Source organism: Alligator sinensis, unplaced genomic scaffold (assembly GCF_000455745.1).
Source record: "Alligator sinensis unplaced genomic scaffold, ASM45574v1 scaffold178_1, whole genome shotgun sequence".
NCBI classification, from domain to species: domain Eukaryota; kingdom Metazoa; phylum Chordata; order Crocodylia; family Alligatoridae; genus Alligator; species Alligator sinensis.
In genome coordinates this window covers 588,251-600,695 of record NW_005842031.1, presented here as the reverse complement: position 1 = coordinate 600,695, position 12,445 = coordinate 588,251, and the positions used below count along the sequence as shown (strand labels likewise).

Genomic DNA, 12,445 nt, shown 5'->3' with positions numbered 1-12,445 from the left:
CGCCGTTAATTTTCCCAACCCCCCTTGGGGGGGGGGGGAGCTGACGCGCACCAGCCCTACCTCGCGACAAGCCGGATGTCTGTTCGCAGCGCGGCGCCGCGTTGTTAGCTCTTAACTATGGAAGTATCCTTTTGGAAACCCAACATGTTGTGGGCCCAATGAATGTGCAGAGACACGTGCGAATAAGCCTTATTCTCATGTATTGTTCACTGTGACCGTGCGGTGAGGGAGGACATCAACATGAAAGCGTTTATTTGTTTGGAGGCCAGTAGGTGTGGGAGAGTGCGACAGCAAACCCAAAAGTCGTTTATCTGGCAGGGGAAATACTGAGACCAAGTAGGCAGTTGAGCTCAGATCGAAGGGGGACATTGCAATCCAAAGGCCTCTGGGGTTGGGCCTGTGGTAGGATGCCTGCCAAATGGGTTTGGGAGTATGTGAAGTCCCAGGCTGAGAGCCTGGGACGGAGAATGCTCGTGGGTTGCAGTGCCAGACGTGGTGTTTAGAATTATTGAGATCTGATGAGCAGGCGGAAATGGGTTTTTGGGACGATTTGAGTTCTGCTCAAGCCATATGATTTGGAATTGATTTGGCCTGGAACACACAATATATTAATAACAAGAAGAAGAAAAAAACAAAGCCATAAGGCACTTCTCGGTCCCTTGTAGGCTAAGATGGGTCTCTTGGCCCATCCGAGATCACTTTAGAATGGCAGTGTGTAGGGGATGGTGCACCCCTGTCCAGTGCACTGCGGACAGGACACCCTGGTACAGCCTGTCAATGGCAGGATCTCAGCTACGTGCCTACTTTATGGAAATGGGGGATTGTGCCCTAGCTTGCTCCTGTGGCCATTGGCTAAGGGAAAGTTGAGACTTGGGGGGCATCCGAACCCCAAGATCTTTGGGCTTGGACCTGCACGTAGTATGCCTGTCAATGGTTTTGCTCAATTGATAGGATTTGGAACTGATTTGGCTAATTTGACCTGGAATACAAAATCCTACCACCCCCCAAAAACTCTGAAAGTCAATTAAGATTCTCTGACTTGGGTTTTGCATATGCATCATCAATTAACTGCCTCAAAAATGGCTGTGCATTTTCAACACTTTTACTAATATTGATAGGAGTACAAAACTCTGGACAACGTCACTTTCAAGATCGTTGATAACACACCAGCTTCTCCGGCAAGGTTGCAATCCTTGGAGAGTGTTCATGTAGTGATTCTTGTGTATCTGGCTAATGTAGGCAGGAAAAGTAGTATTTCCATTCTAAAGTCCTGCTGACCTGATTAGTGGCAGACAATCATGTAGAAACTTACAGTATGACTACTAGCGGCTGGTAGATTGGGGCAGGATTGGAGTGGGGAGGTGTCTGCACTTTGTTCCTTTTGACAAGTGAAGTATCTGTTCAGAATGCTGCTGATCAGTCTCCCTCTTCTTGGTCTTCTGTGTTCTCAATGATCTCCAGGCTTCTATCGGCTTCTTACTCTCCATGAAAGTCTCTTCCAGCTTGGTAAATGTCAAGGCATGCTAACAGAATTATATGTAGGGAAGCTGTGCCCAGTTGCTCTAGGGAAAGTCCTAGATGAACAAAAGGCTTCATTAACTATTCCAGACCAGAATCTGGACTAGACTTCCCAAGGAGGTGGTGCAGTCCCCAACCTTGGAAGTCTTCATGAGGAGACCTTGCTGGGATCATTTGATCTCCGTAGTATTCCTGCCCAGAGCAGGGGAGTTGGACTCAATGATCTTTCAAGGTTTCTTCTAGCCCTTAATTTCTATGATCATACATTGTACAAGGGTTGAAATTTTATCATACAAATATGATTATTGTACACCTGGCAACACTGGCCTAGGTGAACCTCCTTCTGTCGCCCTCCCCTACCCCTTGCTCCCACAGCCCAGCCAGCTCTAGGTCTGGCACTGCAGGGGTGAGGCAGTGTCAGGCACAAGCCCCTGCACCAGCGTTGCCAGGTCTTAAATATGACATTATCATATTGGAAGCTCAAATTACTGTATTTTCTGAAAAACTATTGTACACTGGGAAAAAAATAAGTGTGCAAATAAGTCGTCGTCTTCTTTACTTTATATTGCTCACTGTAATTCTACAGTGAGTGAGAGAGAACTGGGTCATCAAAGTTGAAGCATTTCTTTATTTCAAGACAAGCAGTCATAAGAAAGCACTGACAGCAAACCCAAAAGTCGGTTAAGACTCCCTGAGAGTGACTTTGGTTTTACATATGCTGCATCAAATAATTGCCTCAAATTATTGTATGTTTTGAACGCTTTTAGTATTATCTGTTGTATGTCATACAAGGGTTGAAATTGTCATATGAATAGGATAACTATTGTATTTGTATTTGCCTTGCATCCAGCCCAGTTCCAGAAGCAGCAGCTGTGATGGCCCTGCCCTGTGGCAGAGGTGGTGGGCACAGCCTCAGGCTGGTAGCACCACGTGGCTCCTGGAGCTGGCAGGTTCAGGGCATGGGACAAATCAGTCCCCAGCATAGTGCGCAGGGGAGAATCAGGGACTTCAGAACGGGACTTGGTACAGGCAGGAGGCTGAACTGGAAGTCACAGATGCTGGGCAGGAGGAGGTGCTGCAGAGAAGAGCCAGGCTTCAGTCGCCCAAGTCCCTGAAAAGTGACAATGGACTGTGGGCTGTGAGGTATCAGACCTGGATTCCCAGCCTGGAGCATTTCCCCAGAGCTAGAGTGCTTAAGTTGTTTGTGTTTTAGCGCAGGTAGCTGGGCTTGCAGGGTTTTCTTCCAAAGTAGTGACTGAGGAAGAAGAGGTGGTAGGGTTGGTGGTGTCCACACTTCGTATTGTAACCAATGGTTAAAGAACTTGCTCAGGAAGTGCCCTAGTCCAGTGGTTCTCAACCTTTTTTGTACCGAGACCCATCTGTAAACACTGATGGCCAGTCCCGACCCAGTAAATAGTTTAAGTAGAAAACAGCCCCCTGGCCCTGCCGGTGCCCTTTGTTCCTGACCTGCTGCCTCCAGAGTGCAAGTGTGAGACTTTGGGAGCCCCAGCAGCCCTTTTCAGGCTATAATTTTGCCAGCCTGCAAGGGAAAACCCATGGTTTCCTACATTTTTCTCCTTTAAAGGAGAATCCATTTTCTAAGTTTGTTCCTGACCCTTTCATATATGCTTGTGACCCACAGGTTGAGAAACATAGTCCTAGCCACCAATCTAAAGCTGGTCTGGAGTAAGCCACTTTCCCCCTTCTGTCAAAGCTGTATGACTGTGCAGCCAGGGATTCAAAACTCACTGGGCCAAAAAGAGGGACTACAAAAGGGAGCCCTGAGCTGGTAGGGGAGACTGCTTTGTCATTCTCCAAATCATTGTATGTCTTTTATCCAGTGTCTAATGCAGCTGCTTGTGCCACTGCTGCCACCACCTTTTGCTCTGAATGCAGGAATCGTGCCCCTTAGGGGATGTGGGAGGAGATGGGCATAGTTCAGGAAACCCAAACAGGTGTAGGCTTGAAATGAGTTCAGCAAAAATGCCTACATTTTTTATCAGGAGTTTGATCAGGAGCGGAATGCAGAGTACTTGGTGAACTTTGGTAGTGAAAACAAGGGGTGCCTATACACAAGCCGTGGAGCAGAAAGGCTGCTCTGACTCACTGTAATTAAAGCTCCTTCCCCAGAGCACATGTATAAACTTCCAAAGCATTTGCAGTCTTTCAGACACCCAAGAAGATAGGTGAGAATTGAAGATTTTAAATTCAGCCTACATGCCACTTTAAGAGTTTAAGTCCTTTCATGGGTCTGTACATCAGCGTGTCTCAGTTCAGTCTGAGTTATTTGTCAAAAACTTTTAAAGAATTTTGCAAACCTTGACAGGTTCATAGATACATAGATGCTAGGGTTAGAAGGGACCTCAACAGATCATCGAGCCCGACACCCTGCCTAAGCAGGAACCTGCATAGGCAGGAAAGAGTGCTGGGGTCAGATGACCCCAGCCAGATGCATATCCAGCCTTCTCAAAGACCCCCAAGGTAGGGGAGAACACCACCTCCCTTGGAAGCCTATTCCAGATTTTGGCCACCCTTACCATGAAGAAGTTTTTCCTGATACATAGCCTAAATCTGCTCTCTGTCAGTTTGTGACGATTGTTCCTTGTTACCCCAAGGCCCTGGTGAACAGAGCATCTCCAATCCCTTGCTGCATTCCCCTAATGTATTTGCAGGTGGCCACAAGATCACCTCTCAGCCTTCTCTTGTGGAGACTGAAGAGGTCCAGGTCCCTCGGTCTCTCCTCATAGGGCTTGTCCTGTAAGCCCTGAACCATATGAGTGGTCCTCCTCTGGAGTCTCTCAAGTCTGTCAACATCCTTCTTGAAGTATGGTGGCCAAAACTGGATGCAGTACTCCAACTGCGGTCTGGCCAGTGCCACAAAGAAGGGAAGTATCACCTCTGTGGTTCTATTTGTCATGCATCAGCAGATGCACGGTAAAGTGTGGTTAGTTTTGCTGATGATTTAGTCACCGACGACTCATGTTCATCTTGGAGTCCGCCATGACTCTGAGATCCCTTTCTGCTTCTGTGCTGCTGAGAGGGTCATTTCCTAGCCAGTAGGTGTGCTGGATATTTTTGTGCCCTAGGTGCAGCACTCTGCATTTGTCCTTGTTGTACTGCATCCTATTGTGTACTGCCCACTTTTCTAACCTGTCCAGGTCTGCCTGCAATCGTTCTCTATCCTCTGAAGTGTGCACCTCACCCCACAATTTAGTATCATCGGCAAACTTGGACAGAGTACACTTCACACCCACATCCAAGTCACTGATGAAGATATTGAAGAGTACAGGTCCCAGGACCGAACCCTATGGGACCCCACTACCCACATGCTTCCAGGTCAATACCAACCCATCTACTACCACTCTCTGGGTGCGACTGCTAAGCCAACTTGCCACCCACCAGACTGTGTAAACATCTATGTCACAGCCTCTTAATTTATTTATGAGCATGGGATGAGAACATATTTACCCCAGATGTATCCTTGATTTTAGTGACAGAAGAATGAATTTGGCCAAATAAATATCCCATTTAAGGTCAGAGAAGTAGGTCAGTATTATTGGTATTTGTTCAGTAGTGGAGAAGTGACAAGCCTGAGAAGAAAAGGAAGTCTTCTCTTATGGAGTTATTTTTTAAATCAAAATTGAATTATAAATGCTAGGACACAATTATATAATGATTTAAATGTTTTTCACATTGTTTTCACAGAAATGTGGCTTTTCAGAATTATATTCATGGCAAAGGCAAAGGAAAACGAAGAAGGAATTTTGTCTTCATGATGGACCACCATATGCCAATGGAGACCCTCATGTTGGTCATGCATTGAATAAAGTAAATATAATTTTATGATAGTAGGTTTAAAGTATTACGCATCTCCTGCAAGGTGCTGTATTCTCTGTTTGTCTGAAGTCAATTAAAGTTTATAGGGTATAGTACTTAATAAGAGGATGCTAGTATACATTTCTGTTTTGCTGATTAGCATATCCAGTATAAACAGAAATGGCAAGGAGCAATGCATGCTGCTTTCTATATCTTATTGTTTAACTGTGGATTCATCCTCATTCTTGTGTAACGTGCGCTTCTCTTATTATGCTGTGAAAGACATAATGTACATCCATATCATGTACATCTATATAGTACATTACATATAGATGTATATAGATGCATATATGGGTATAGATGCTGTATGTTATATAGTGACTTCAGAAGTATGATACAATAGCGCATAGGCAGTCTTTTTTTTCTGAAGGGTCTCTTCTGTTCTCTGGCATGATACGCCACTAATTAATGTGTGGTAACAGGGTGCTTTAAGGGGTCTTGCTTTAACTGCAGAGCTGAGAGTTTGACTCTTGCTCCAGACTTATGCAGGCCAGTTCCACTTGACCCAACTGTAAATGGGGACCTGGTCAGTTGTGGGGAATCAAAGGGAGCCAGTTCTGGTGCTGGCTCCTTTGTGTGTCATTGACTATAGAAACTGATGTACAGTAAAAGTTTTATCTGGCATGAGTGGGGTAAGGGGGGGTGCCAGTTATCTAAAAATTCAGGTTATCTGAGAGTTATACCCATCAAGGAAGTTAGGAATGCAGCGTGGCCACCCCCACTAGGAAGAGCCCGGCGCTGCCCTGGCCCACAACGGCAGCCCGCCCTGCCCTGCACAGATCCCTTCCCTCCCCCCCCCATTTTTTTTTTCCTCCCTCTACCTATGCAGATATCAACTAGAAGGGCTCCTGGCAGCTCCTCTATTGGCATCATCACTAACTAATTTAAACAACAGAAATACTTCATGCGCATGCTGGATAGACTTGGCAAAGTGAGGATTTGTATTGGGGGATATTGGAAATTCTGGTTAATAGAGTATTCTGGTTAGTAAAATGCCAGTTAAGACAGCTTTTACTGTACTTTCATCACGTTAGCCAAATTAGCAGGTAGATCCAGGGACCTTTCACCATTTCTGCTGTAGTATTTTACCTGGCATGCCTTCATGGCTTTTCTATCTTAATATTGCACAGGGTGCTACATTTTGTCTGTACACCTTCAAAGCAATCTATTGTAGCTTGACATGGAGGTACCTGGATTCAACTGAAAAAAGAATAATGATTTTTAATACAAAATTTATGTTCAACACAATACCACAATTATATTTGTATATTTAGATAAGAATCTAGGGATGACAATGTTGCATATTGTACCAAGAGCAAAAGAGGATGAAATCTGTCCTACAGTTTTGTAAAAAAAAATGTGGCCTCCAGATGCTGGCCAGGACCTGTTGTTCCCATGGAACCCAACAGTAGAATCTGTTCCACTCCATACTAAGTGCAATATTCCACTCTGTACAGTGTTAACTATAAAGTTACAATTGCAGCTTTCAGTTGTGCTAAACTTGGATGTTCATTTTCAAAAGACGGTAATGAGTATCCTCTTTTAAAACTAAATCAAATACAAAAAGAGACCAGAATGGAGGTAGAAGCTTTATAACACGCCCAGCTTGCTTGGTATAGCAGAGGTTTTCAAAACAAGAGGGGCCATTCCGTAATATGTGCTTATGTTGTTGGGGGTAGTGGTAAGAATAGCTTTAAAAATCACATATGAACTTGCACATTTCCAGATTTTGAAAGACATTACTAATCGGTTCCATATGATGAGAGGCTACAAGGTGCATTATGTACCAGGCTGGGATTGTCATGGGTTGCCTGTCGAAATGAAAGCTTTGTCAGAACTCCAAGTTCAAGATCTTTCTGCCATGGAAATAAGGCAAAAAGGTAAAATATCTTTGTAATATTATTTTATTAAAAGAAAAGTTTGGCTTGAATAATATGCTTTGTAAGATATTTTTGAATCTTACTGTATTTGGTTATCTTTCTTTGCTTTTTATTTTGGGTACAAGACAGTGAAATTTGTTGGGAACATAACATATTTACTTGCATATACCACACTTTTTTTTCCTCCAGAAAATGAGCCCCCCAAAATTGAGATGCATGTGTTAAGCAGAGAAGCTGATTTTTCTGCTTGGAATAGAACAGGGGTGGGAAAAATGCGGCCCTGGGACCAGATGCGGCCTGCCAGGCCATTCCGAAAAAATTGAGAAAATTAATAATCGCCCTGGGCTGCCTGTCATGCAGCCCTTGATGGCTTGCCAAAACTCAGTAAGCAACCCTCTGCCCAAAATAATTGCCTGCCCCTGGAATAGAAGCACTCCACTTTGATTCCTGTTCACAGCAGTAGTGGCATTTCTATTTAGGCAACTGAGGGAATCAATTGGCTTAATGGTTCACTGAGTGAGTGAATTGAAGATTGGGCTCTGTCCCTGCTCAATCAGTTGAAACTCCAGAAAAATCTTAATTTCTTCATTCTGCCTTCCCCAAAACAAAGTGCATGTCTTTTTTCATTGCATACCACATACCCTGTAAGTGAATACCACATTTGGGGGAATGTCTGCAGCATATTGCAGTGCCGTGTAGAAATAACTGGGCTAATCTGAACATGCTAACTTTGGTTGCAGGGTGCAGCAAAGTTTGCGCAAAGTGCTGCATTAATGTAGATAGTGCATTTACTCAGATATAAGATAAGGTTCACCCCAGTCAACATGGTGGGGGGGGGGAGGGGAAATGACCCTCATTTTAGGTTCATATACAAAGCATGCCTGAGTCTCGGATGGGGCCAGAGGCATTCCCACAGCACTCTCCTGCCCTTCTCCCCCGCCCCCACTCCCTCTGTTTGCCTTCTGCAGCTTCTGCCCCCTTCCCCCACTTTACTGTCAGGCTCAGCTTGGTTCCAGTTCAGGCTGGATTCCCGGCTGGGGGAGTAGGGAGGGAGGGGCAGAGGCTGTAGAGAGCTGGGGTGGGAGGGTGCAGGTGGCAGGGTCGGCAGGATGGCTGCAGGGGGAAGTAGTTGGGGGGCCAGGGGCAAAGGGGCTGACTGCCACCCCTTCCCCCCCAGCCACTTACCCCCTCCAGCTACTGCTTTCCTTTTGGGGAGGAGACATGAATTCAAGGCAACTTTCCCGTAATTAGATTCTATACCTGGGAAATTATAACACATTTATAAATTTTCCATGTATAGAATCTAATTATTGAGGAGTCATCTTAAATTCGAGTAAATACAGTATATCTCACTTCTCTGCTAAACTAATTAGCTTGAGCAAACAATTATATTAATTTAGCTACACTGCTTCTTATACCCAAGTTTAGGCTCTTTATCTGCACGTGTAACTGTGTTGTGCTGTGTAGCTATACCCTCAGTCTGCCAAGTACATCATCTAAGCTTGTGAAGTGGGTTAATCAAATGTAAGCCTGTTTAAACCTAAAATCAAATAGACATCAAAAAAGGAACTTGATGGACATCTACTCTTACATAGGCTCATTTTATAACAGCATTAAATGGCTTAATTTGTTTTTGCTTGTTTGTTCTAAATCTAGGCAGAGTTAGTATATTCAATGAGGGCCTAGAAAAAGAAAATGCCTTTGAAAATTAAACTGTTTTTCCCTTTGTTGATCAGGAGCAATCTCTTCTTTCCTCCCACATACTCCTTAATAATTCTACAAAACTTTTTTGATGATTGTGACAGGGCACGGTGTGTGCCTGCCACTTTAAGGGCCGGGTGCTGGCAGCCACCAGGTGCCTGATGAGGGCAGCCATTTTGAGTCAGGGGCTGTTTGTAAACAAGGCAGTTCGGTTGCTGGAGGCCAACAACGTTGCCTGGCCGCAGGGCTTCTGAGATCATCTGGAGGTAAGGGAGGAGCTGTAGGGGATGGTAAGGAGGCTCCTGGTCCTGGGCATGACCTAAAACTGCATCCTGCTGGGAGTGGGTGGCCTGGTGGGGCTCCCAGTGGCGTGGGAGCCCCCAGGAAATGCCAGGCCAGTTACCACCCCGGTGAAAGGCGGGTCAGGGCGCCTTAACCCCTAGCCCCCACCACCGGGTGGGTAACCCCTGTGTTTGTGTGAAGGGCCCAGAGGACCGACCCCTGGAGAGAGTGAGGGGCTAGAGACCCGACCTGAACAAGAGAGTACCCTCGACTGGCCCATGCTGGGGCCAGGACCAGGACGGTCAAAAGGGCCAGGGGCCCACCGCGAGGGATGCCCAAGAGCCGGGGGCCTGGGGTCCCGACTGGCCTGGAGGTGGGCCAGGGCTGGTAGCCAGAGGTCCTGAGGGGACCACACCTGAGGGGAAAATAGTTTTGGGGGCGCTAGGTAGCCTGAATGAAGGCAGAGAGGCCGCCTGAATGGAGGGATCATGGAGGGGTCCTGTTAGGAGGATTCTGGGGCCCAGTGTTGGGGCCAGTGATTATGTGAACATCAAGATGCCATCTGCGAGGCTTGGGCTGTGGTATAGGGGAGGAAAGGAGCCGCAGAGAGTGCCCCCTGGCATCGGGGCAAATGGGTAGCCTCCCGCTTAATTGACATCAATTAATTAATCAATTAACATCAAGGCATGGCGGGCGAGAAGGCAGGTGGTTGGCCCAAGAACAGGTGGGCGGGCCATGGAGATTGACCCAAGTAGGCCCCCTGTTACAATGATGTTTTCTGAGAGTTTTGACTCTAGGGCTGGATTTTCAATATAGGTTCACATCTTTAGAGGCTTGTTTTTTGCAAATTTTAGTTTGTATGCATAAGAAGAAAAGTTATGAAAACCATAGTTACTTGATTTGATACATAGTTTTCTTACTTACTAAGAAACCAAAGTTTGATGTGAAAGTGGATAATAGAAGGAACCATGACAATCAAGGTGTACAAGCAGTGTGCTTGGGCAGTCTGCTTACTAAACTCACTAAAGTCTGAGTTGTGTGATTTTACCATTGATTTTTTTCAAAAACTATGTGCATTTAGACCTAGAGGTGCACTGATAGTTCCCATATTGGATTGGCAACCATATAGGGAAAATTGACATCATTGGCAGTTGGCTTTTTTTGCCTGATGTGGCCAATTTTTAAATGCCCCATGCATGCGTGCAACCACAGCATGCATGTGGCCAGGAGCATAGCCTGGTGGCTTGGAGAGCAGTGTTGGCTGGTAAGTCTGTTGGGGGAAGGAGTGGGGAGAGGGAAGGGGCATGACGGGTGGAGATCGAGGCCCCCCACGGTGAGGGATGGAGTGGGGCTGGGGCAGGGGTGGGTGCTGCACAGCTGGGATGGGGCACAGGACAGAACCGCGAGCAGCTTGTCTGGGGCAGGGGTGTTTTCACCGCTGCACACACCCCAGGAAAGTACAAGGGGGGCTTGTGCCCCTGGATCTCCATGCGAGGTGAGGGCGGGCTGCCTCTGTGGTCTGGGGTTGGGGCTGAACCAGGCTCTTCATGGTGGGGGGCTGAGCTGGGCTGTGCTCAGGACGGGGGGGCTACAGCGAGGGGCTGTGGCTTCCTGGGATGTGCACAGCAGTAAGAGCCACCCCCTCCTCCCCCTTGCAGCTCTGTCCTGTGCCCTGCCCCAGCTGGGCAGCATCTGCCCCAGCCCCACTCCCTCCCTCACTGTGCGGGCCTTGATTCCCAGGCTCCCAGTCTTCTTCCACCCACTTGGCCATCCCCATGTGGCTGCTCATCTGCCAGGTGGGTAGAGTGGGTGGAAGGTAGCCAGGAGCTGGAGCTCCACATGATGAGACAGGAACCAGCTTTGCCCCCACCTGGCTGGGCATCTGCTACCCAACACACATTTCCATGACTTCCCCGCACTACCTATGTTGCCTGGAGTGGCGCAGGAGGATGAGCCACTGGAGTATGCCCATCTGGGCAGCTGCATCAACAGCTTTGCCATGAAGCTGCTCATGCTGGCTGTTCGGCAGGTGTCGGTGAGAGTATAGCTAAGATTGCCTTGGGTGGGAGTGGTCAGGGCTTGTCCCCATGTGGAGTGCTGCAGGAGCAGCTGCAGGCTGGATTAGGGCTGGGGGGACGGATCACACCTTCACAGCACTGCCTGGGCAAGATCTGCTGCATGCAACCCCTGCCCTCTCCCTTTCTCCCCCCCAGTCAGCTCCTGAGACCTAGCATAACAACTCAAAATAAAAAGTCTTATTCTTGTATATTGTGTGTGGGGTGAGGGGTGGGCTGGGCATACGATGTGGATGTGGGGGGCAGAGGGCTGCCTCTATATACACTACTCAAATTGGGACAACATTATTTTTTTTTTTTTTAATATTGTAGATGTTTGATTTTTTTTATTTTTTTTAAAGTATGATTTGTTTGTTTTTAATCTCTAATTTGTTAAAATGATATCTTCTGAAAAATTTTGTGCGTCGACCTCGACAGCTCTCCAGAAATCAAATGGCCCCCCCAGGCAAAATAATTGCCCTCCCTTGCTCTAGGCAGTAGATATCAGCTATCCCGTTATCTCTTCTGAAACAAACAATTACTTTGTTTCTTCTCCTGTTATCAGAGCCTTTTAACTACTGTCATCACACAGCTCTATACCTCAACCTCTATTTTTTCCTCCTCCTTGCCTGATTCCTCTTTTGCCTCCTCTCCAAACCCTCATATAAATCTTGACCATTACTTTTCCCTGCCAGAGTATGTCATTACATGATTCTAGATTATTTCACTGCTATTCTCTGAGTACTGCACACAGCTAGTCAAATAATAAGGGGGGGGAAAAATCTCTAATTTTTTTTTATACAATAAGCAGCATCAACTGTCACTTGAAAAGTTATTTGAAATGAACATTTCAAGCCACTCTTGTAAAAAGCATCTGGTAAACTAATTAATGTTGATTTCAAGTTGCTTGGAAAAGTTAGGAGCAGCAGCAGTACACCTTTTTTTAGTTTACATTTGGAAGGCTGCCTTTATAACTAAAATGCAGTTTAAGCCCTTTTTCCTTTTGGAAAAGTTAATTTAAGTTCTTTATGAATGTATGCCATATCCCTATTCTTACCAGAGAAAGCATCCTGCTGGAATTAGGCAGACAAGGTTCTTTGGGTGAATCTGATATCTTTAGGCTACAACCTACAC

The 12,445-nt window shown here is 46.3% G+C and overlaps 1 protein-coding gene across 2 annotated transcripts in view; it reads left to right on the top strand.

The window, feature by feature from the left end:
• IARS2 (isoleucyl-tRNA synthetase 2, mitochondrial) overlaps positions 1 to 12,445 on the top strand; it is a 71,622-nt gene that overhangs the window by 11,281 nt on the left and 47,896 nt on the right. For both annotated transcript variants that reach the window (XM_025202571.1, XM_025202572.1), the window contains exons 2-3: positions 5,224 to 5,346; positions 7,121 to 7,274. In XM_025202571.1, coding sequence (XP_025058356.1) covers positions 5,224 to 5,346; positions 7,121 to 7,274 — 277 coding nt within the window. The remainder of the gene's footprint in view (positions 1 to 5,223; positions 5,347 to 7,120; positions 7,275 to 12,445) is intronic.